Source organism: Callithrix jacchus, chromosome Y (assembly GCF_049354715.1).
Source record: "Callithrix jacchus isolate 240 chromosome Y, calJac240_pri, whole genome shotgun sequence".
NCBI lineage: Eukaryota > Metazoa > Chordata > Mammalia > Primates > Cebidae > Callithrix > Callithrix jacchus.
In genome coordinates this window covers 14,776,754-14,802,831 of record NC_133525.1, presented here as the reverse complement: position 1 = coordinate 14,802,831, position 26,078 = coordinate 14,776,754, and the positions used below count along the sequence as shown (strand labels likewise).

Here is a 26,078-nt window from a genome sequence, read left to right as displayed (position 1 = left end):
CCAGCTACTCAAGAGCTGAGGAAGGAGAATTGTTTGATCCCGCAAGCAGAGATTGCAGTGAGCTGAGACTGCGTGACTGCACTTCAGCCTGGATGACAGAGTGAGGCTCCATCTCAAAAAACAAACAAAAAGATGTCACTATCAATATCAAGTAGGGGTGTGTGGAAATGGAGCCTTCACACATGCTGGGGGAACATAAGACAGCATGGCCACTCCAAAAGACAGTTTGCCAGTTTCTTAAAAGGTAAATATAAATTGACCTTACGGAGTCGGATGTAGTGGCTCAGGCCTGTAATCCCAGCATTTTAGGAGGCCAAGGCAGGTAGATCACCTGAAGTCAGGAGTTTGAGACCAAACTTGGCCAATATGGTGAAGCCCTGTCTTTTCTAAAAAAATACAAAAAAGTAGCCCAATGTGGTGTCGGGCACCTTTAACCCCAGCTACATGGGAGGCTGAGGCAGAAGAATCGCTTGAAACTGGAAGGCAGAGGTTGCAGTGAGCTGAGATTATGTCACTGCACTGCAGCCTCAATGACAGAGCACAAACTCTGTCTCAAAAAAACAAAAAACAGTTAGGTGCAGTGGCACATGCCTGTAATCCCAGCTACTCAGGTGGCTGAGGCAGAAGAATCACTTGAACTTGGGAGGTGTAGGTTGTAGTGAGTCAAGATCATGCCACAGGACTCCACCTTGGGCAACTCAGTGAGACTGTCTCCAAACAAATAAATATAAATAAAGTGTCAATATCAGTGGCTCTTTGCATACTCACAGAATGGTGCATCCATCACCACCATCGATTTTATAACATTTTTATTTCCCCAACAAGGAACCCTGTTATCTTCCATCATCACCCCTTTCAATTCTTCCTTCCACCCCCAGCACTAGGTAACCAGTTATCTGCTCCCTGTCTCTCTGGGCATTTTATATAAATGGGATGATACAGTATGTGGCCCTTGGTGACTAGCTGCTTGGACTTGGCATAAAGTGTCAGGCTCACCCACATGTGGCCCATGTCTGTGCTTCATTCCTTTTCACTGCCTTATTGCCCAAGTGGTGTCATAAGCTCTGCAGGTAGACTGTGAAAAGTCAGGGTGTGTGTTGTAATCCCTAGAACAGTTGCTAAAGAAAGCATCTATAGCTAAAAACAGAGCAACAAGACAGCCAAGAAGCCACTAGAGATGAAAGGATATGTGAAGAATCACTCCATTTATCCAAAAGAAGGCAGGAAAGGAGGAACAAAAAACAAAAGAGAAATAGGCCAGGCATGCTGGTTCACTACTACAAATACCAAAAAAAAAAAAAAAAAAATAACGAGGCACAATGGCACACACCCGTAATCCCAGCCACTCGGGAGGCCGAGGTGGGAGAATCACTTGAATCTGGGAGGCGGAGATTGTAGTGAGCTGAGACGTGTCTCAAATCCCTCCCAAAGTGCTCTTCAGTCTGAGTGACAAAGCAATACTGTCTCAAACACACACACACACACACACACACACACACACACACATACACAAATGGCATAGGTTAGAAATTCCATTGAACTGTAAGTGAACTAAACACTCCAAATGAAACAGATAGTGAGACTGAATTTTAAGAAACATAAATAAAAACATGACCCACCTATCTAATGTGTAGAAGAGGCACACTTTAATTACAAAAACACAGCTAAGTTGAAAACAACAGGATGAAAAAAGATATCTACAGAGACATTAGTTATAAGAAAGCTCATTAACATTAGATAAATAGATAATATGCGGGCTTCCTATTTCTTTGGTGAAACAATTAATAACTGAGAACATAAGGTTGGTGCAGTGGCTCAGGCCTGCAATCCCAGCACTTTGGGAGGCCAAGGTGGGCAGATCACCTGAGGTCTGGAGTTAGAGACCAGCCTGGTCAACATGGTGAAACCTTGTCTCTACTAAAAATACAAAAATTAGCCAGGCATGATGGAGAGTGCCTTTAACCCCAGCTACTCGAGAGCCTACGTGGGAGAATGCCTTGAATCTGGGAGGCACAGGTTGCAGTGAACCGAGATTACACCATATACTTCAGCCTGGGTGGTAGAGCAAGACGTCATCTCAAAAACAAATAAATACTGGAGAACGGTACACTTTAAATTGCTGCATGTTCTGGTATGTGAATTACATGTCAATTTCTTAAATGACTGGTAGGAAAAGGAAGGCACTGAAAATTATATTTTGTTTTGTAATTAAACAAGAGATTTCTTCCTCTCTCTCCAAAAAAAAAAGTCCTCTTTCAGTTTCTGCAAACTTCCTTCTTCCCACCCCTATCCATCCACCCAGAGGAACTTTTATCTGTTCCCACCCAAGAAGATTAGAAATCTTTGTCTTTTAATTTGAGGCCCGGTAGGGAAATTAGAGGTCCAAGAAAGAAAGGCTTCCCAGAGCCCCGTTCCATCTGAGCCTCCCACAACCCATGTCTCCCTTTACCCCGTAACACACTTCCTTTTCGGTTTACCATCTAGAAGAAAGAATAAACTTATTTCTCTTATTCACCAATAATTTATATAAACCAAAGATTACAAACAAGCGTGTTTTTAGCAACCTGATCTCATTCTCTTCAAACACCAATTGCTCTCCAGTAAAGGGATTGTCTTTCCAGACAACATCAATTCACTTGGAAATCTCACTTAAAACAGAAAAGTTAAAGTCTTCAAAGGTTTTCCATGGACAAAACATTTGCAGGAATGCATGGGGCTGAAGGTCAAAGAAAACAAGGCATAAATTACTTTGCCCTCATTTCTTTTGTCGTTGTGCGCCCATGATTAGTGATTAGTGCAGTGACAAAAATCTGCCTTTGAAGGTTTTTTTTTTTTTTTTGAAGACAGAGTCTTGTTCTGTAGCCCAGGCAAAAGTGCAGTGGCACAATCTCAGCTCACTGCAATCTCCATCTCATGGGTTCAAGAGATTCTCCTGCTTCAGCCTCCTGAGTAGCTGGGATTAGGGATTACAGACACCCATCACCATGCCTGGCTAATTTGTGTTTTTAGTACAGGCGGGGTTTTGCCATGTTGTCCAAACTAGTCTCAGACTCTCACAGGAGACACGCCATGTGGCCCACCCACCTCAACCTCCCAAAGTGCTGAGATTACAGGCATGAGCCACCTCACCAGGCCAGGTTAATATTCTCTAATAAGAGTAACAAAATGGTATAATCAAAAAGTCACAGATAGATAAAAAATTTTAAAACAGTGTTGGAGGCCAGGGGCAGTGGCTCATAAGTATAATCCCAACACCTTGGGAAGCCAAGGCAGGAGGATCACTTGAGACCAAGAGTTCAAGACCATCCTGGCCAACACAGTGAAACCTCTTATCTATAAAACATTTTTTAATGATACTGGAAAATGCTAACTTGGGTAGTTACAGCTTCAATGCATCATTGCCTGGTCTTCTGGGTTTCGCTCTGAACCTCGTGAAAGATAATTAAGTCATGTGTCCAAGATCAAGGACTTCCTGTTGCACACAGATGATGCTCCCTGGAGCACCCTGCTCCAATCCCCCTCCCTTCAACTTGTCTCAGTGTATCACATTCAACCCAGACCTGGGCAAGCCCCGCTCATGTCATCAGCCCTGCCCAGGCCAGCAGCCTAGAAAAGGTCCCCATCAACCCCCACAAAGGGGAGGGTGACTCAGTTCACCCACATGGTGCAGGCCAGCTCCATGCCTTGCACTCTCTCCAGACCTGGGCCATTGTACAAACTACACAGCCAGGGTCCTTTGCTAAGAAGTGTCCCTAATGTTTGCCTGAATGCTCTACTGCTTGCATCTTTATTTTTTTGAGACATAGTCTTACACTGTCACCCAGGCTGGAGTGCAATGGCATGATCTTGCCTCACTAAAACTTCCACCTCCCGGGTTCAAGTGATTCTCCTGCCTCCGTCTCCTGAGTAGCTGAGATTACAGGTGGCCCCTACCATGCTCAGCTAAGTTTTTTATTTTTAGTAGAGACAGGCTTTCACCATGTTGGCCAGGCTGGTCTCGAACTCCTGACCTCATGATCTGCCTGCCTCGGGCTCCCAAAGTGCTGGGATTACAGGTGTGAGCCACTATGCCCAACCCACTTGAATCTTAATTTCTGAAAATTATTGATTTTTGTTTTGTGCAAATCCATGCAAATTAAGTAGCAGTTCCTACTTCAGAGCCACTTAATAAAGATTCTCGGGTGGCTGGAGTAGGCCGGGATGTAAAGTAAGGGGTTGGCCAGGCACAGAGCCCCACCAACAGGGAGACCTTTCCCTTGTTCTAAAATAAACCTCTCAGAGCCATTTTTTAATAGAGCCTGAAATAGCCTGGTGACCTGCCCTCAACTGTTTTAATCACTTGCTGTCCCCCTCTTCAAGAGCTGGTGCATTCCACATAAGTGCATAATTAATACTAACAAGAGGGGCTGTGCCCATGGGCTGGGGTCCTGTCATGGGCGTTCTGTGTTCGGGGTCCCTGGGAGGCACAGGACCAAGATCTGTCCTTATAATATGACAACAGATCACTCTACAGTGTCCTGTCCTGAGCAGGACAAGACATAGCAACCCTTTCACTCAATGCTGAAATGTCTCCTAGGCATGAGCAATGGTGGCATTTACAGGATGGTTGGCAGCACTTGGAAGTGGGCCAGCTGTGCCTCAGTGGCTTTGGCGGTTCAAACCCACAATTCAGCCAACTAACCCTGGGCTCCAACCAGCCTGGCTAACTGGGAACAGCCATTCCCAGCTGCACTCAGGCATCTGAAAGACCCTTCCTTTCCTGCAAAGCCTCTTGCAGAGTTTCAGGGAGGAAGGGGAAACCCCAAACCCATATAACTCTAACAGCATCACCTCTTGGCTCATGGGTGTGGGGGGAGGGTGATTGCTGTGTTGAATTTCAACCTGACGCCAGCCTGGTGGGGGTAGGAGCAATGCCATTTGCTCCATCTCACAAACAACATCGCATCAGCACCCCCAAGAGACAAAGCCAGAAATTGAGACTGGCTAGCAAAACCAGGACTGGAACCGACTGGGCCTTTCTGACTTAAGAGCCTTAGGGCAAGCTGTTGGTGTCAGCAGATCCCACCCTAGTGTAGCCTGTGTCAGCCAGGGCTGAGGTTCTCTCTGTTGACAAAGCTTTCCCTCTTAAGGACACTAGTGGAACCGTGGCCCCATCAGATCATCTGTCCCTGGGAACACTCTTTTCCAGAGAACTCTCTTCCAATGAGGAAAAGAAAGTGGGTCCACTGACTTCCGTGACTCTCAAAATAACTTTGTATTAGTACATAAGGACCCAACACTGCACTTATAATCAGACAGTTCGGGGTCCTCCGCTCTGAGAGCATCCACATTGGCCATCTCCTTCTCCTGTTTGGGTCTCAAACTCTGCCTCTGGAACCTCCTTTTCAAGGCTAAGTTTCCAGCCAGAACAAGTGCCCACACTCTTCTCTTCCAACACATGCCCCTGCCATAGGCAGGAAGGCTGAGGACAGACAGGGTCTTTGCTCCCCTAGACAGAGCTGACCATGACTGAAGGACCCTCAGATGCAAGCAGAATGCTCTGTCCTTTTTTGTCACTGTGTTGACCACCTTGGGAGCTGATTATGTTCCTTAAACTTTCTAGTAACACTTAAGGCCCCCAGCACTGCAAAAAGGATTAAGTCAACTGAGATGAGACATGTTTTTCCAATTAGTTATAAAGCACCCTTGTTGGAATTTTTATAAAACTGGCTGGTTGCTCATTTCCAAGATTCCTCATTCTTTCTTTCCGCATAAATAATTTCACAAGGTTTTCAAGTAAATTTGGACTAAAGGCCCATGACCATGGAATAAGCAGGACACTCACAGTGAACTTGTAAAGCCAAAGTCTTCTCTTCCATGTGCCATGCTATGAGAAAGGAGTTGGCAAGTAACTTCCACCTACCAAACTTTCCTACCTCAGGCTTAAGACACACATCAACAGGTGCAACGAAGTTTGTGTTAGGATATGCACTTTACTACATACGTGTATCTTTAAGAAGACTTTTCCCGGCAGGGCACAGTGGCTCACACCTGTGATCCCAGCACTTTGGGAGGCCGAGACAGGTGCATCCTTTGAGGTCAGGAATTTCAGATCAGCTTGGCCAACATGGCAAAAACCCTCCTCTACTAAAAACAGAAAAATTAGCTGAGCATGGTGGTGCATGCCTGTAATCCCAGCTACTTGGGAGGCTGAGGCAGGAGAATTGCTTAAAATGGGGAGGTGGAGACTGCAGTGAACCCAAGATTGCACCACTGCACTGCAGCCTAGGGGATCAGGAAGGGGAGTGAACCCATCTCATAAATAAATAAGCAAGCAAGCAAGCAAATAAATAAATTAATTAATTAATAAAATACAGTAGGCTAGACACCGTGGCCTCATGCTTGTAATTCCAGCACTTTGGGAGGCAGAGGCGGGTGAATCAGGAGCTCAGGAGTTCAAGAACAGCCTGGCCAAGATGGTGAAATCCCCATGTCTACTAAAAATATGAAAAATTAGCCAAGTGTGGTGGTGGGTACCTGTAATCACAGCTACTTGGGAGGCTGAGGGAGAGAATTACTTGAACCCAGAAGACAGAAGCTGCAGTTAGCTAGATTGCACCACTGTACTCCAGCCTGGGCAACAGGGCTAGACTCCATCTCAAAATAAAATTAGATGGAGAGGCTGTGTGTGTGTGGTGGCCCATACCTGTAATCCCAGCACTTTGGGAGGCTTAGGTGGGAGGAGTTTGAGGCCAGCCTGGGCAACATAGGGAGACCCTGTTTCTACCCCTCCCCTGTCACATACACACAAATTAAAAATGTAGCCAGGTGTAGCGATGCCTACCTACTTGGGAGGCTGAGACGGGAGGATTGCTTGAGCCCAGGAACTTAAGACAGACTGAAACCATGTCTCACAAAGGAAAGCCTGAAAGGGTACATGGCAAGAAAACTGGGTCAGAGCAGTAGATTCCACTCCAACTGATCTCCACAACCACTGAAGGAGCTGCTTTCCCTCCCACTTTTGATTTCTGTGGATTTTTACACTACAAAACAAAGAGTAATTACTTAGAAGCATTCTAGGACAACATATATGTGGAATTTTATAAAAATTTTTGCAATAACCTCTTTTCAACATTGTCACCTTTCAGATAAAGAAAATGACTTCAGGTCTCACTCCAGATACCAAATCAAAATTTTGGGAGAAATAGGTCCAAAAGTATATATTAAAAAGTAAAACACAGATTCGCATAACCCTCAATGTGTTAGAACCACTGTGTTGGACAGTAATGGAAATGGCATTCTAATGAAGGAAGCACTTGGCCATGATAGTGCAAATGAGCACTGTGGGAAGGGATCTTGGAAGATGAGGCTGGAAGGTGCATGGTTCAGAAGTGAGGGGATTTGTATGCCACACTAAAGCATTTGAGTGCATAAGGATGACAAAACCATTGAAGATTTTTAAAATAAGAAAGTGTTGTGACTGGCCCTCTGCTTCCACAGAGGAAAAAACAGGACACTGAATGTTCAAAGGCAGCAGGTCAGGAGGCTACTGTTCCAGTCCCCTTGAGAAAAGAAGGCAGCAAACCACATCACCATGTGTGTACCTATGCAGCAATCCTGCATGTTTTGCACATGTACCCCAGAACCTAAAGTGCAATAAAATACTTTTTTAAAAAAGGAGAAGGCCTGGAGCTGCTAGAAAATGGAAGAGAGGACCAATTCAAAGAGTACTTGGAACTGGATCTGTCAGGACTGGTCACCAGATGAGGGGGATTAAGAAATGGCAATGTTCATAGATAATGGCAACACTAATCAAGATTGGGAAGTGCAGGGGGAGAGAGGAGTTCCAGGGGAGGAATGAATTCCCCCTTGGCTATGCCTAGTTTGAGTGCACCCAGGGACACATGTGCACACTCCACATGCATTTTGGAAAGACTGGTCTGGAGCCACCAAGACAGATGTGAATCTGGAAGTAATGAGCACAGCTGAAGGAGAGCTATGGAAAGACGAGATGTAGGGCAGAATCCTAAAGACCTGCAAAGGACACATCCAAGGCCAAGTACCAAGAGAAACAGAGGATCAATCTTCTAAGAAGTGTAACAAATGAGCAGAACTGGGGGTTGGGAGGTCAAGAAGCAGAGGTTGCTGTCTCATGTCATAGGACAGAAAGTCCAAAGTCAGTCATCTGATTTGGCATCGCAACTTTATTGATGACCTTAGTGACAGTCAAGAGGTATAAAGCAGCATTTTATAGACCGACAGACTAAGTCTCAGTGCTTAAGTGACCCATCTAAAGTCATGAAGCTTAAGACATACATTTATCCAGTAACTACCAGATAACTGTACAGGAGATATGACTATGTGGTTATAAAATAACAAGGGGAGGAAGTCACAGACACAAAACTGGAGTACAACTTATTAAATGTTAGCTAAGGCAAAGACCCAGGAGCAACCCAGAGGAAAAGCAGCTAATTCCCTAACAGGAAGCGAGTTGGTGGTGGGGAGGGGGGGAGGGAGGCCTCCCAAAAGCATCCCTGGCAGTGGGCTTTATAACTGAGCTATGAAGGATAAGGACAGTCAGACCATGGCAGAGGCTCTAGGAAGTGGGAGCAGCATCAATCATATCAGCAAAAAATTCTGTAAGTAATTCAAATGGGGAAGTCAAAACTGTGACATCACCAGAAAAGATGGGAAGATATACACACCCAGACATTCAAATAACTGTTCTGAAAGGTCGTCAATGCGAAACCTTCCCAAACAAAAGTATCTTAATAATGGGTGGGGAACGCCTGGGGAGGCAAATGCACACAGGAGAGAGAGAAACAGTGAGAAAGAACACAGGAGTGTGCCTCTAAAAATTGAAAGGGAATTTTTTTGCCCTGAAGACTAACACAAAAGTACGGCTTGTGTGTGTGTGTGTGTGTGTGTGTGTGTGTGTGTGTGTGTGTGTGTGTATGTGTGTGTGTGTGTATGTATAAATTTATAATAAACAACTGTTATTACATTTCACGAAATCTAAGTTACCCTCAATGCTCATGTGAGATCAGCCTCTGGGCTCTCCATCTTACAGAGTTTTCCTTTTAGCTCCAAAGTTTAATCTGACCTAACCATTTTCTTATTTCTACTAAGAGTGCTTACACTTTAAAGTGTGGCTGAGAAAATGTAAAAATGTTACAAATTCACATGCTGTCTCTACAATAAATTGTATATTTTCTCTGCATTTTTATGCTTAATCTCTCTCACAGGAACATGAGAAGGGAATTTCTGGAACATTCAAAATCCCTATCAAACCATACACTTATAGAAAATTGAGCCATTTTTTGACCATATTGAAAGTATATGAATGTTCAATATGATAGCCTCTAGCCACAGGCCCAACAACTGTCACATATGACCAACAAGAGCTTGTAAATTACCTCTACGTCAGAATGAAGCATTCTACAAGAGGCCAAAAATTAATGTAATTTAAACCAGAAAAGCTTTAAGTTTCAAGATAGCTCAAAGTGATTACAGTCTTCAACAAATCAATAAAAGCAGCCAAAAAAAATCCATTGTTATATCCACATCTCTACTGATGGAATATGAAATATGTTCTAATATTATCTTTTTAATAATATAAATGGATTTTGGATAACCTACTTACACTTTTAACTACTCTCTCCCAAGATGAATTGTGAATGGCCAGTCTTTGTGAGGCCCTGCTTTGATGGGAAGAGAGTGGGGAGGCATGAACCTAATCCCAAAGATCAAATTGCATATCAAAGTTTAAAATGCATACCATACTATACACTCTGATTATTAAGCAATTTTCTAAACAGATCTGCACTGTTCAATATAAGAGCCACTAGCCATTTGGGGCCATGAGCACTTGTATGTGACTATAACCAATACAGGTGTGTTTTAAATGCTAAATACAAAATAGACTTGGAAAAAATAGTATAGTCACACAGAACAACCTTCAGTTTCAAGGGCCCTGTGCTGGAATCTATCTAAGTATAGCTGTGTAATAATCACTCAGACAGCTAGTTAGAAATAGATTCTTGGATACTAGCTCCAAAACTTTTTATTCTCCAAGTTTGAAATGGGAGTTGGGATTCTTTGTAAATTTCCCAGGCAAAACTCTGTGTAGCTATGTTTAGAAAACAAGTGTCCTCATCAACAAAGCTCTTGGCCACAAACCAACCTCAAAGTCAACTAGAGAGGAAAGGGCCCAAAGGCAAAGGAAAGAACCATTTTAAAAATCTTTAAAATACAAATTAAACAGAAATAATACGCTATTATACACCCACCAGATTGCCAAAATTTTTAAATCTCACAATACCAAGACAGACTATGATGTAGAGCAATGAGATTTCTCACACACAGCCAAACACTACTTTAAAGAAAACCTCAGTATTTTCTTACAGGATTGAAAATAGTCCTATCCATGACCAACCACTCCAATACCCACATGTCTAACATGGGGTATGAGTTACATGTACAAGAATATTCAACACAACGTTGTTCATCATAGCCAAATGAGAAAAAAAATTAACAGCAAAATGGCTATATAGTTGTATATCCACACAGTAAGAAACTACACAGAAAAATGAAAATGAAAGAACTCTAACTTTTACAAAAATATGAACTGAATTCAACACAATGTTGTGCAGAAGAAACCATACATCTCTTGAATCAATTCAGAAGAATACATTATAAATCTTTTTCACAGAAGTTCCATAAAGCAAGTCATAAACCATTTGTCTAGGAATACCTATAACATTGATAAAATTATAAAGAACATGAAAGTAATTACCATGGAAGTCACTAGAATATTGCCTATGAAAGGAGAGAATGGGTTACAATAGTGACAGACAGAGAACTTTTGTGGGCTGGTAATATTCTACTTTTTTGCCCAGGGTGGTCACACAGATACTGGCTTTTTAGTTTTCATTAAATATTATGTATTAGTTATAGTAACACTAGGTACTACAATAAATGGACTCAAAAAATATTTAATGGCTCTAATAAAAACAGAGGTTTACATAACTGTCCAAAGCAGATACCTCTCTCTCAAAGAGCTTCACTTGAATAAATGGAAAGGCACACCATTCTTGGATAGAAAAACTTAGAATCATACAGATGTTCATTTCTCCTTATTTTAATTATTAAATCCATGCAATAAAAATGTCAATAGGTTTTTTCAAAACAAAATTATTTTAAAAATTAATAGAGAACTATAAACATGTGAGACAGCCAAGAAATTTGCAATGCGGGTGGATTGATTGCCCTTTCAGAGACTAGAACCAATTTTTTTAAAAAGCTAGAATGATGAGCAGATAAACAGATCAATAAAATGTAACTGGAATTCCCAAGATAGATCCAAACACATAATGGGTATTCAGAATATGATAAACGTAGTATCTGAAGTGTTTTGAGTGTAACACAAAATTTGAAAGCAATTTTTAAAACTAGATATAATTCCATTACATCAATATAAAAATTCCCTCATGGCAAAACACGATAAGCAAAGTCAAAGGACAAGCAAACTTAAAAGCAACAGTGTAAGTCAAATCGCCAGGGGCTAATTCCCTTAATATATCTAAAGCTCCTACATATCAATAATAAAACAGTAACCATATAGCACAGAAACAGGCAGCATATAGGAACAGTGAACTCTCAGAATAAGAATTACAAATGACTCATTCACATGAAAAGATGCCCAAACTCTGTAAGAGAAATTTAAGTTAAAAATCAGAAGAAAATAACATTTTCACCAATCAGATAAACTCTAGTAGCACTCTGTACTGTTGAGTGTATAAGTTAACAGACACACTAAAACCTTGCTGGTGGAAGTCAACACCAATAAAATGTTAATGGAGAACAATTTGGAAATGTGGGAGGTGATGTGTTTACATGTACTTATTATGTACTTCAGCACTGATATAATAGCAAAAGTGGTGGGGACTCTACAGCCATCACAGAGAATGAGGCAGTCCCGTAAGTACCAAGATGAAGTGATCTTTTAGATACCCAGAGCAGCACATCATTTTCCTTGTTGGCTTCTCTACTGGTAGAGTCATCTTTGGTAAAGTAAGGCAGAACATCTAACTGAAGAATATGACCTCCCACAAATACTGAAGAAGAATTCAAAGCTACCAATTGGGGAAAGAGCTTTTTATAAAACAGTGTAAAAAAATCTACAAATTGCCTAGAAAACATAAAATCCTGCAGAAAATTCTAACTGAAACCATCGAAAACTGAATTCTTCACTGCACTTGCATGCTACCCTGTCTCCTGATCATCCTACCAAATCTGCCTTTCCTCCTAGATCTCCTGTTTCACTTAATGCTGTCACTTCCACCCAGGTCCTCAAGCTACAAAGAAGAACCTTCATTCATACTTTCTGGGTTCCCAAAATTTTTCAAATAATTTCTCTAAGTGCTTATATTCAATTGTCACTGGCCTATAAGGTTGACTTTTCTTTTAGATTGTGAGCTTCTTAAGGCTTGAGACCAGCTTCATGCATCTATGCCTTTCTACCAATCCCTGAGTGGAAGACCTGGCTCCACATGTGCTTTTCATTCACTGGAAGAAAAAATGGGGAAGGGGAGAATCATGCCTCAACAGTTTGCTTAAAGTCAAGGAGAGCAGACTAATAAACAGTTTATATTTATCTTCTACCTTTCCTCTATTAATTGCTACAACTAGAAACTCTAACTACAAATGTAAAATAAATACAAGAAGCATAAGGACATCTTATTCAACATTCAGTAAGTACTTCCTGTGTAAGTACAATGGATGAACACAAACATGGTTGTCCCTGCACTCACAAAACTTACAGGCCAGTAAAAGGACAATTAAATGAAGAATACAAATGACAGATCACTAAGTCTTACACAACACAGAGAGCAAGCATCATGAGAACACCAAGTAGAGAGATTTACATGACATTACACTCTCAGGACTATTACTTGTCCCCTGAATTGTACAGCCAACGGCACATTCTAATCCCACATAAACCAAACACACTTGGCATAGCCAGTGAGAAGCACTGTTCTGCCAGGACAGGGCTATAGCCATCAGACACAACAGCCTCTATTCCTCCACAGGCAACCCCAGAAAACAGCAGAGAAAGCCCAGATGTTCTTAAACTCCATGGTAAACTCATGATGTTGAAAATGGTCAGAGTGTGATCAACTCACAAATCCCCAAGTGTGTTCTCAGATCACCCACAGGAACCAAAAAGCAGTGAACTTTTCCAAATGCACAGAAACAGAAGCAGAAAACAAGTGATTTAATCAAGACACCACAGAGATTAAAGGTAAGCATCTACTTACCACATGAATGAGTTTGTCTCATCTTGATCTCTGTCTTAACCAACTATACACAATTCCTATGAACTGAGAAAAGATTTATTAGACTCCCTTGTGAAATCAGAGGTACTAGATTAACTGAATCCATAACTGCTAAACTATGAAACACAACTAAAGGCTAAACTATGAAGCTTCAGTTTTATTTCAGGCAACCTCCCGACATAAACACAATCCAGATAAAAAATAAAGCTCAGCAACATACACACATCCCCCCAAAATCACACAGAACACAGACACATAGAAAGGGTGGGCCTGCTTCCTATGCACAGCACTGTCAAGCTTGCTCTGGTAAATGAAAGCCAGGAAGCTCATCCCTGAACAGGATGAAAAGGATGAATACAAGAGCAAGGAAGCCCTTCTATGAAGAGAGTTTGGAGTGTGTCTCTGTGTGTATATGCACTCACATTTTTAGTGTCTTAGGTTTGTCAAAGGAAAATAAATCTTGGGACCCCTAAATCACTAAGCTAAAGGGAAAAGCTGATCTGGGGACTGTCTAAGGACAACCTGCTTGTCACTGAGATAGATGTATAGCCGATTGCCTCCTTTGGAAAGGCTAATCAAAAACTCAAAGAATGCAAGCACTCCTGTCTCTCACCTATCTGTGACCCAGAAGCTCCTTCCAGCTTCAAGTCTCCTTTCTGCTTTGCTTCAAGTTGTCCTACCTTTCCCAACACAAGCATTATATTTCTTACATATATTGACTAATGTCTCACATCTCCCAAATATGTATAAAACTAAGCTGTGTCCTGACCACTCTGGGCACATGTCATCAGGACTTGCTGAGGCAGTCTCAGGAGCATGCATTCTCAAACTTGGCAAAATAAATTTTCTAAATTAACTGAGACCTTTCTCAAATTTTTGGGTCTACAAATAATACCAGTAAATCAGAAGACCTGAAGGGAAAAATAAGGTAGTGTAACTTCATTATGACTGAAAAATGAATCTGGTATACATACAATAGAATATTACTTAGCAAATAAAATGAAATAAACTATTGACACAGAAACACCATGGATGAATCTCAAAATAATCACGTCAAATGAAAAAAGCCAGAAAAATGAGTTCCTGCTGTATGATTCTATTTATATAAGTTAGAAAATGAAAACTAATATACAGTTACAAAAAGCGTATCAGTGGTTCCCTGTGGATCAGAGGCAGGAGGGAGACAGTACTGAAGGGTACAAAGAAACTGTTGGGATGACAAGTACAGTGGTGACAGCTCTATGCTAAATACCTATGTGAAAACATCTAACTTTACACTTCTAATATGTGCAGGTTGGGTGTCACTTGACTCCTCAATAAAGCTGTTTAAAATTTTTGATTAAAGTCAGTTCACATTGACCACCAATCGGGTTTAACTGAAACCTCACAAAATGAAGGAGATTATTTTCACTTTCAGAAGGATACCTGATCGCAGTTACATATCATGCTTTGTGGACAAGCAATTTCAGAATAAATACAGATTTCAAATACTTAAATGTCTGTATTTCTTCCCATTCATCCTTTCATGATTTTAAAGGACCTAAAGCATTTTACAAAAAATTCCATCGCTTCAAGTTTTTTAGAGAGACTCTGAAATTCAAGAAACATTTAACTTTTTGGAAAAGACGGGACCTTACACACCATCCTGTCCAAATTTCTTAATTTGAGGAAGTAAACTTAGCCCCTCCCCTTGTAGGGAGTTCATCCAGTCTCATGGCTTTGAAGTCAGTTCTGTGTTGCTGACACCTACCTTTGTCATTTTCATCTTGACCTCCCCACTGAACTACAGCCATTTATGCCACTGCCCACTAAACCACCTCACTTGACTATCTCATAAGTATGCAAAACCAATCGTGGCCAAAAGGTATCTTCTGATTCCCCTCACCACCAACTTCTCCAATTTCTTTCATCTCTGTAATTGAACGATCACACATTCAGTTCTCAACTAAAACCTAGAAATCAGCTCTTGACTAGTCACCTCCTGCCTTCCACATAGAATCCACACTTAAGTTCTTAGCTCCAGCTACTATGGCTTCTTATGCAGACAACAGCTCTGAAAGGTCCCCATTTTCTCTCCTGCCTCTACCAGTCAGTCACTACACAGGAGCCACAGTCATGAGGCCATCAATCCCCAGACCTAGCACACTCTACAGACTTGCTGCCATCATTAAAGTGAAATACTAACTCCTTATTCTGCCCTAAAAGATCAAGGCTCTTTCCACCTCTCCAGCCTCATCTACCACTATTTCTTCTCTGGCTACATTCCAACATTTCATACTGACTGTCTCCAACACACTAAACTCATTTCCACCCCAAAGCCAACGCTTTCCCACCTCCATACCTGAAACACACACAGATACTTTACCATTTATATCTCAACTCAAATAACATCTTCAAAAGCTTCCCACACCTCACTATCTACAGAAGAACCCTTGGTGAGAAGCTGGTGGTGAGGGGAATCAGGAGCCCTTTGGCCACAATAAGTTTAGAAATGTATTAGGTGTTCAAGTCAATATTTAATTCACGTAACATAGACCTAATTTTACTGACTTTACGGTACTTATCACTATATAAATTATCTTGTAAAGTTCTTTACTTATTATATATGCTAATAAAATTCATTCATTCATTTATTCCTGATATGCCTATCAGAAGCATTAGCCCCAATAAGAACTGTGATCCTTTCTTACTTCACTTGAAAGCATTCGTTTCCAGGTACATTGTACCACTAGGTACAAAGTACCCACGTGCATTTTTTTAAAGTCTATTTTGAGTCTTTAGTAATTTCTAAGTGTGATGATTGGGCTTCCACACCCAAACCTGAGTGAAGCTTTTTAGAACAACACCAGTCTGATGTTTAAAAATAAAGGTCAATTTCAACTGTCCTATTCATTTTAAAAGATTCCAAATCTCCTTCCTCAAATATTTTTATCTCAGCATTTTACCTGACTGATGTTTAAATTTCAACTGTCCTGTTAATTTTACAAGTTTTCAAATTATGCTTCTAAAGAATTGAAAATTTTTGACTGCTGACCTGCCTCATTATCATGAGATTTCTATTTGATATAATATCAACTTATCAACATACAGGAATGTTGTTGATTTTGAGATCTGACTGCCTCTCACTAAAATAGTGCCCTTTTCAATAAGAATCAGGTCAATATAAAAAGTGTTTTCTTTTAATGATTACATTGGGATATCTAATATCTTGCCTTTTGGATACTTGGCAAATAGTCACTTACATAATATACTATCTAAAAGCACCAAGTTAAACATTTTTAATTCCTTTATTTTCTTTTTTAGAATTTCAAAGCTTTCAGACACTGATACCAAAAAAAATCACAATAGATTTTTTACCTCATTGTTACACATTATAAATGATCTCATAGTAAATCATTAATCACTGAAATGTACATTTTATAAGGACAGAGATATTTATCCAGTTGGTTCATTTTATCCCCCAGCACCTATTCCTGGCACATTATCAGCTTAAAAAAATAAATGTTGTTAAATACCTGCAAGCTCCTGTTTTCCCTTATGGAAATCACCATATTACTTCCACATTTAGAGCATACTGCTAGTATGGGTAATCTCTTCTTGCTGTTGCTCAATGCTATGAAAATATTAAGCATTATCTGAACAGCAGTTCTAAATCACAAGTTCTTGACTTTCAAGTTATACAGTGATATGTGGCAAATGGGTAGCAAGTGATCAACATAGATTTTTGCATTAGGTGTGATCAACATAGATTCTCTTACCTTGTGCTGAGGAGGCAAGACTCAATATGGAGTCTGGATACACAGACTGCTCTAGGGCTAGGGAGAAAGCCACCGATAGAAGACCGTCTGTCTGTGCATCTCTGAATATAGACTGCCAGAGTATCAAGTTTTATACGGATGCCAAGGTGAATGTTAAATAGCGCTACAGGGCTGCTAATGAACGTTGCCATAAGAAAGTCATCAGAAGCAACCATTGTGAATCCTAGAAAAGCAGCTCAGTTTTTTGTGCTGCAAGTAATTTATACTAATGAAAATTCCAATAGTCAAGTTCAAGAATAATCATTCTTGAATAATCAAGGTTATTCCTAAAACATTACCGTTGCCCTCACATTTCTAAGAAAAAAGCAGCAGAGATACAACTAGTTTGCTGGGAACTACATATAACACAGTGAACAAGAGTGGGAATGTGTGTCATATAAATGCCACCTATCATGTCAAAGTAGGCTGACACTGCAGATCAGAAGCAAGCAGCTCTCTACCACCTAATACACCCTAAATATGAATCCCTGTTCCATCTTCAACCAAGGAACCTCTGGAATTTATAACCTGTTTCTTAATACGAAAATATGAATAATCCCTGTATAGATTTGTAAATAATAAAATCTATTTTAAAAAAGAAAAGTAAACATATACTTCTAATCCTTTGATCACCATGGTCTGCCTACCTGGCTGGCTGGCTGGACTGAGGAGGAGCAGGTTCAGAACCCACTGGGAAAGCTCCTATAAAAGATAAGATGACAAGTAAACAGGCCATTATTTAACAAACAAAATGGACTTTTATAAAATATGCATTATACCACTTCACACCCACCAACATGCCTATAATCAAAAAAATAGTAACGGTTGACAAGAATGTAAAGAAACTGGAACCCTCACACACTGCTGGTGAAAATGTGAAATCATGCAGTCACTTTGGAGGACAGTTCCTCAAAATGTTAGGTATAGTTATCATATAAGCCAGCAATTCCACTCCTAGGTATTCACACAAAAGAACTAAAAACAGATCGACACAAAAGCTTCTAAGCAAGTGTTCACAGCAGCATTTTTCTTAATTGCAAAAATGTGAAAACAACCCAAATGTCCAACAGACAAATAAAATGTGGCATATATCCACATAATGGAATAATATTTAGCAATAGAAAAATGCATGATGATATGCAAAGATAGATAAACCTTGAAAACATGCTAATGAAAGAAGTCAGACACAAGACCACAAGTCATCTGATTGCACCTACATAAAATGTCTAGAATAGGCAAATCTATAGAGACAGAAAGTAGATGAGTGGTTGCTTAAGGCCGAGAAATTTGGGAAAAATAGGGAGTGACTGAATGGGTGCAAGATTTCTCTTTTTGATGGAAATGTTACAGATTAGACAGTGGTGATAGCTGTACAACTGAGACTATATTAAAACCATTGAACTGTACACTTTAAATGGGTGAGTCCTATGGTATGTGAATTATATCTTGATAATGCTATTAAAATATATTGTGTATTATCTTTAAATAATTATAGCTTTCAACCATCAAATGACATGTCTTATGAAGCATGGACATGTCACCTTAACAGCTACATTCCATGTGGCTCACAAAGTCCTCTCACAGCCCCCAGTCCCCACGACCAAGGGTATTCCCCAGGGCATTTCCACCAGAGCTCCCAGAGAAGATGCTTTCTCTTCCTAGGATCACAGGTGGAGCTGTGTTCAACTGGGGCTGCTCCTGTGACAAGAGAGAATAGGCTAACACTCTAAGAAAAGCAGAATGAGAGAGAGAGTGGGGCAGTGGGATAAAGAAAGAGGGGGAAAGAAGAAGGTGAGATAGGAGGAGACACAGAGAGGAAGAGCACAGTAATTATTGTTGGAGCATCTGCATCCAGCCATGCTGGCTAGTTTTAAGTGGGTCTCTGTAATTTGCTTTTAGGAGAGTCTTAATATGTTACTTCACTACAAACTCTTTCCCTACTTAACTGATAACTTTCCAAGGATATATACGCAAGTAAAACTAAATCCTGGGCATTTTTTGTTTAATACAAAGATATATGAACATTAGAAACAGCACACATAGCTCAGTGGTTAAATGAAGTCACACAGACTTAGATTCAAATGCGAGTCTGAGGCTTACATAAGTGACCTTGGGTACACACAATTTAACTTACCCCCAAACCTTAGTTGCCACTTCTGTAAAATGGGAGCCCTAGGTTTGGTTTTGTTTACAGAGAGGCCACTGTCCACATTAAATAAAATAACTCATGGCAGGGTCTCAATACAGTACCTGGCATATAAAAACACAACGGTATGATCCACCATTATTATTGGTAAACTCATGATTTATCACATGTATATTTAGAGCTTAGAAAAGTATTGTTTTAAAGCAAAGATAGCATGAATAAGACTAGTAGGTAAGAGCCAGAGAAAACTATACTGTGCTTCACAAAAAAATACTTCTTATTCATTTGGAGAGCATTATTTTTAAGATGTTAGAAACTAAACCAAGTAATGAAAAAGACAGCAGCCAGAAATGAATTTTGGTTCTTAGCTAACCTTGTCTAATACATACTTTGGTCAGAGATTTTTCTTCTTAGCCTTCAGTCTGCAATCACTTTTGGAAACCACTCCCCACTTGCAAATAGACAGCTTTAGACAACGATTTTTTTTTCTGTTTTGCTTCTTTATTGTATTTGGATAAAGATCCACCTAAAAATTATCTGTTTTTTATTTTTCCAAAGTGTAATGTTTTCACTATTGCTGCTTCTATAGAGGGCATTGTGAGAGATACAGATGAAACATTAAATGCCACAGTGAGTAGAAATAATGACTATAAAAAGTAATAATTATTATTTGGTAATATAACTATTTGGATTGCTAAGCTTTCTGTTTTTCTACAACACTGCATGTTTACTGCATCCACATGAGAGAATTTCCTCCATTTATCTACTACCCATAGATATCACCAACTTGGCTCAGACACAAGTCCTCTCCAAAAGTGACCCTGTGATCACCCAGTTCTGAGTTCATTCATTCATTCAACAAAGACTTAGTGAGAACCTACTATGTGCAAGGTATTGTACTGGATACCAGAGAGGCAGAGAATAAAAGAGATACCTCTTCTTTGTGTTCTCATGAGGAGCTGTTGCCTCCTCATCACAACACTGACCACACTGATTACTGATTTCCTAATTACTACTCTGAAACCCCTAGAGAGACTCTAAGCAACCTGAGGTCAGGGACCATAGCAAAGCTGATTTGCACCGTATCACATTATTTTGAATAAGTCATGAAAAAAATTGAAACAGAATGAGGTGTCAGCACAATATAGCCACAGCATAGCTATTTGCATGATCAGAGACTCATGCGGAGCAAACTCAAGAGTGTAGACACACAAACTTTACAGGTCACTGAGTCTCCCATCAGTGCTGAATATAGCCTGCCACTGTGATCTTGGCTACATCTAGAGCTCGATCCAAAGCATATGAAACAGATATAAAATTATATGAAACTGATGTAAAATATGTTTTTAATAAATATTTGTAATAGATTGTCTTTTCATTGAAAATATTTCTATATAAGGCAAGGAAGAATAAAACACATATATTAGCCAAATGGAATGTCTTAGATGAAATGCACCAATTACAGAAAAAACACAAACTACAACAACTCATTTAATATGAATTTAAATAGACCTGTAACTGCTAAGAAAACTGACTTTGTAATTTCAAATCTCATACACATCTCTAGGCCAGTGAGGTGCGGTGGCTCACACCTGTAATTCCAGCACTTTGGGAGGCTGAGGCAAGTGGATCACCTGAGGTCAGGAGTTCAAGACCACTCTGGCAAACATGGTGAAACCCATCTCTACTCAAAATACAAAATATTAGCTGGGCCTGGTGTTGGGTACCTGTAATCCCACCTACTAAGGAGGCTGAGGTAGGAGAATCCCTGAACCCAGGAGGTGGAGGCTGCAATGAGCCAAGGTCTTGCCATTGCACACCAGCCTGGGCAACAAGAGCAAAACTCCATCCCCCAAAGCAAAAACAAACAAACAAACAAACAAACAAACAACAACAACAAAAACTCAGCCCAGATGGTTTTACTAAAGAATTCTATCAAATTCTTTAAAAAGAATTAACATTGGTTTTATATAATTCCTCCCAGAAAATAGAAGAGGAACGAATACATCTCAATTCAATGAAGGGAGTGGTCTAGATGTAAGGAGACTAAAGAGAAATTAGAACCAAATGCAATCTGTAATTCCAAACTAGATCCTGTTGTTAAACAGAATATGATGAGATAACCAGTAAAACTTGAATGAAGTTGAAGATGTGATAATAGAAATGTATTAATTTTCTAATTTTGATGGTCATTTTGATATTACACAGAAGAATGTCCTTTTCTTAGGAAATGCCACTAAAATATTTGGAAGCAATGGGCCAAGAAGTCAGCAACTTATTAGCAAATGGTTCAGGGAAAAGCAAATTTTCCTGAATTGTACTGATAACCCTCCTGTAAATGCAATCTTGTTTTAAAACAAAGAAAAAATGTTTCTTAAAAATATAGGAGGCTATCTTTATGATCTCAGGATACAGAAGAATTTCCTAAACTAGGTATAAAAACACTGCAAATATGAATGGTATAAATTCAGTCACATAAAATTAAGAAATTTAGAAATGAAACATTATTCAGCTTTTTCAAAGAAAAGAAATTCTGGCTTCTATGAGTCATATAACATATATGTGACAACACGGATGAACCCTGAAGATGTGTTAATTCAGATATGCCACTCACAAAAAGACAAACGCTGTAAGTTTCCACTTATATGAAGTATCTAGAATAGTGAAATTCATAGAAACAAAAGGCCAGCGGCTGGCCCTGGAGGAAATAGAGTCGATTAATTAATATACAGTTTCAGTTCTGTAAAATGAAAAACTGGAGATCTAGTGCTCAGTGTTGTGAATACACTCATCACTACTGAACTACCCACTTAAAGATGGTTAAGATGGCAAATTTCATGCTTATTACCACATACATATATACACTCGTGGATAACACTTGAAGAAAGGAAACGGTTAACACAATATTGCAGAAGTCTCTCCTCTCTTGGATGTGATCTGAAAAGGGCACACAGGGAACTTAAAAAATGTTTTCTTTAAAGTCAAGTACAAGTGGTTTTTATCATCCTCTAAAAGGATAAGCTCCTGTAAATCTACTTTTTAAAATCAACTCCCCAGGAAAGGGAGGGAAGATGAGCAAGTACAAAAGCTCTAAAAATAAATAACTCAAGGACAGAAAAGGCAAAAGGAAAGAACGATGAATTTTCTCAGTATTATTAACTTTAAAGTCTGTTTTCTAAATAATAAAAGATCAATTTCTGTACAGCAACTTAAAGTTGTAAGTGGTACTGCTCAAACTAGATGTAACTTTATGTAATTACCAATTATCTTTTTAAAATATGGAGCCAAATAATATCAATCCCTCAGCCTCCCTATATTGCTCATCAAAACAGGGGGAGTCATACAGGACAGGGGCAATCTGCAGTGGTCTGAACAAGGGGAAGCAGAAAGAGGCACTGAGGGCCAGCGTTCTGCCTTGAGAAAGCAGAAGCGGAGGCTACACTGTATACGGCTTGTGCAGAGGTCTCCCAGTTCTGACTGGTATCCTGCTAAGAAAAAAAAAGTAAGGCTAAAAAATATATCCACAAGGATACCTATAGGGGTGGGGGGAGAAATTAAAATGTCTAATTCTTCTCAAGAGCTTTAAAACATGCAAATCCAATTCTGAATTTTCTACTGTCTACTGGCTATATCAGCTGGGACTCAGGTCAGATAGAGACAGGTCACTGATGCTGACTGAAAATCGCCTATATTTTACTCTTATTTTTATTCACAATGCTTTAAATATAAGTTTGATTAAAATTTTTCTCATCATTCTACTCAAAATACCACAGGCTCTTTGTTCTATCAAATGAAATTACTACCCTGAAAACGGAATGCTTTCAAGATAAAATGTGCAATCTCCAAGGAAAATCTTGAGTCCTGCCCTATACCCTGAACCCCAGATTCACATCTTCAATGTTCTTCACATTTCTACTTCAAAGTCTAGCCAGCATCTGAAACTTAACACAGTCAACAGGAACATCTTTCACATCCACCCTTCTCATATTCCAACAGCCATTTCTCTTCCAGGCTGGTGTCAAAGGCTGTCACACTGACCTTCCACTGAGCTGTTAACACTTACACTGTCCATGAGTGGCGAAGCTAAAAGGGCACCGATTGTAACACTCCTTCTGGGGCCTCAGGGCCTGCGCAGAGGTTTTCTTCTCCTGATGTGTGTGAGGTGGGCATGGTATGTGGGTGGTGTGTGTGCCGCATATGGGTTAAGTGTGTGGGGTGTGAGAGTTGGGCATGGTGTATAATGTAGGGTATGGTGTGTGAGGTGGGTATATGTGTGCTGTGTATGGTGTGTATGGGGTATGGGTGTGGTGTGTGAGGTGGACATGGTTTGTGTGTGGTGTGTGTGTGCTGTATATGGGTTAAGTGTGTGGGGTATGTGAGGTGGGCATGATATATATGTAGTGTGTGGTGTGTGAGGTGGGTAGATATGTTGTGTATGATGTGTGGAATGTGGTGTGTGATACAGGTGATGTAATATTTTTGTGGAGTGTGGTGTGCTGTGTACATGGTACTTATGAAATGTTTGTTTGCTGTGTATGAAATGTGTGTGGTGTGTGTGAAATGTATACGGTGTATGCATGGTATTATGTGTTGAGTGTGGTGTGTGTGTTGTGCATATATAAGGTGTGTGTGGTGTATGTGTGCAGTGTGTGGTACATGTGAAGAGTGCATGATATGTAGTGTGTGTATTATGTTTGTGAAGTGGACATGATATGTGTGTGGTGTATAGGAGGTGTGTGTGGTGTCTGTGATGTGAGTTTAATGTGTGTGGTGTCTGGTGTATATAGGTTAAGTGCATGGTGTGTGTGAAGTGGGCATGGTATATATGTTGTGTGTGTGAGGGTTATATGCAAGTGGTGTGTGTGGGGTATGTGTGTGGTGAGGGTGGTGTATATGGGTTCAATGTGTGTGGTGTGTGAGGTGGGCATGGTGTATATGTGGTATGAAGTGTGTGATGTATGTGAAGTGGGCATAATGTGTGTGGTGACTGGTGTATATGAGTTAAGTGCATGGTGTGTATAAGGTGGGCATGGTCTATATGAGGTGTGTGCACGGTGGTTATAATATGCATGTAGTGTGTAGGGGGTATGTGTGGGAGGTGAGTATGATACATGTATGGCCTGTGTGAGGTGGGTATGATACGTGTGTGGTGTGTGTGAGGTGAGTATGATGTATGTGTTGTATATGGGTTAAGTGTGTGTTGTATATGGGTTAAGTGTGTAGTGTGTGAGGTGGGCAGGGCATACATATGGTGTGTGTGATTTGTAAAATGAATATATGTGTGTGGTGTCTGTGTGGTGTTTATAGGGTGTGTGGGGTGCGTGAGATATGATAGGTGTGTGGTGTGTATGTAGTGTATATGTGTTAAGTCCAGTGTGTGAGAGGTGGGTACGCCATGTGTGTACTGTGTATGAGTTGAGTAGAACATGGGTGTGGTATGTATAGTGTATATGGGTACGTGTGTGGTGTGTGTGAGGTGGGTATTTGTGTTGTGTGTGGCATGTATTGATATGTGTGTGAGGTGGGAATGATGTGTGTGAGGTGGGAATAATCTGTGTGTGATATATATGCATTAAATGTGTGGGGTGTGTGAGGTGGGCATGGTGTATATGTGGTGTGTGGTGTGAGGTGGTTGTGTTATGTGTATGGTGTGTAGGAGGTAGGTATGATATGCATGTGCTGTGTATGGGATGTGAGTGTGAGCTGGATGTAATATGTGTGGTGTGGATATGACATGTGTGGTGTGTGTTGTAATATGGTTAAGTGTGTGGTGTGTGTGAGGTGGGCATGGTATAGGTGTGGTATGAGGGGGTATAATATGTGTGTGGTGCATATGAGTTAAGTGTGTGCAGTGTGTGAGGTGGGTATGATATGTGTATGGTGTGCATGAGGTGGACATGTTATGCATGCTGTGTGCGGTGTCTATGGGTTAAGCATGTGGTATGTGTGAGGTAGGCATGGTATATATGTGATGTGTGAGGTGGGTATGTTTGTGGTGTGTGGCATGTATGCAGTATGCATATGAAATGGGTATGATACATGTGTGGTGTATGAGGTGGGTATGATATGTGTTCTGTGTGTGGTGTCTATGGGTTAAGTGTGGTGTGTGTGTGTGAGGTGAGCATGGTATATATGTGGTATGTAAGGTGGGCATGTGTGTTGTGTGTGGCATGTATGGGGTATGTGAGGTGGGTATGATATGAGCATGTGGTTTGTGTGTGATGTGGGAATGACATGTGTGGTGTATATAGGTTAAGTGTGTGGGGTGTGTGAGTTGGGCATGGTTTATAAGTGTTATATAGTGTGTGAGGTGTCTGTATGTGTGTTGTGTGTGGTGTGCATGGTGTATGTGTGTGGTGTGAGGTGGATGTGATATGTTCCTGGTGTGTCAGATAGGTATGATATATGTGTGCTGTGTGTGAGGTGGTTACAGTTTGTGTGTGGTACATGTGGAGTATCCATACAAATTCAGTGTATGGGGTGTGTGAGGTGGAAATAGTGTATAATGTAGTGTATGGTGTGTGAGGTGGCTGTCTGTGTGTTCTGTATGGTGTGTATGTGTGTGGTGGGTGTGAGGTGAGCATTGCATGTGTGAGGTACACTTACATATGTGCACACATACATACCTGTGCACTGCAGAGGATAGGCAGGCCAGAAGCCAGGGACATGCAGCAATGACCAGCTCAGCCAAAGCAGGGCTCAGGGTGGGAGTGGCCAGGCCCCTGGCAGCTCAAGATCTTGAATTCACTGAGAACCTAGGAGGAGAGAACAAGCTGTGTCACCATCTCCACCCAAGTTCATCACTAACATGAACGTATA

The 26,078-nt window shown here is 40.5% G+C and overlaps 1 protein-coding gene across 1 annotated transcript in view; it reads right to left on the bottom strand.

Annotated features, from left to right (window-relative positions):
- The window catches only part of LOC128930912 (uncharacterized), a 174,573-nt gene that overhangs the window by 32,201 nt on the left and 116,294 nt on the right, over positions 1–26,078 (bottom strand). Inside the window, exons 7-9 of the mRNA XM_078364445.1 lie at positions 25,886–26,014; positions 16,832–17,815; positions 13,299–13,361 (exon numbers count right to left, since the gene is read on the bottom strand). Of these exons, the coding sequence (XP_078220571.1) occupies positions 26,004–26,014 (11 nt within the window). The 3' untranslated portion in view covers positions 13,299–13,361; positions 16,832–17,815; positions 25,886–26,003. The remainder of the gene's footprint in view (positions 1–13,298; positions 13,362–16,831; positions 17,816–25,885; positions 26,015–26,078) is intronic.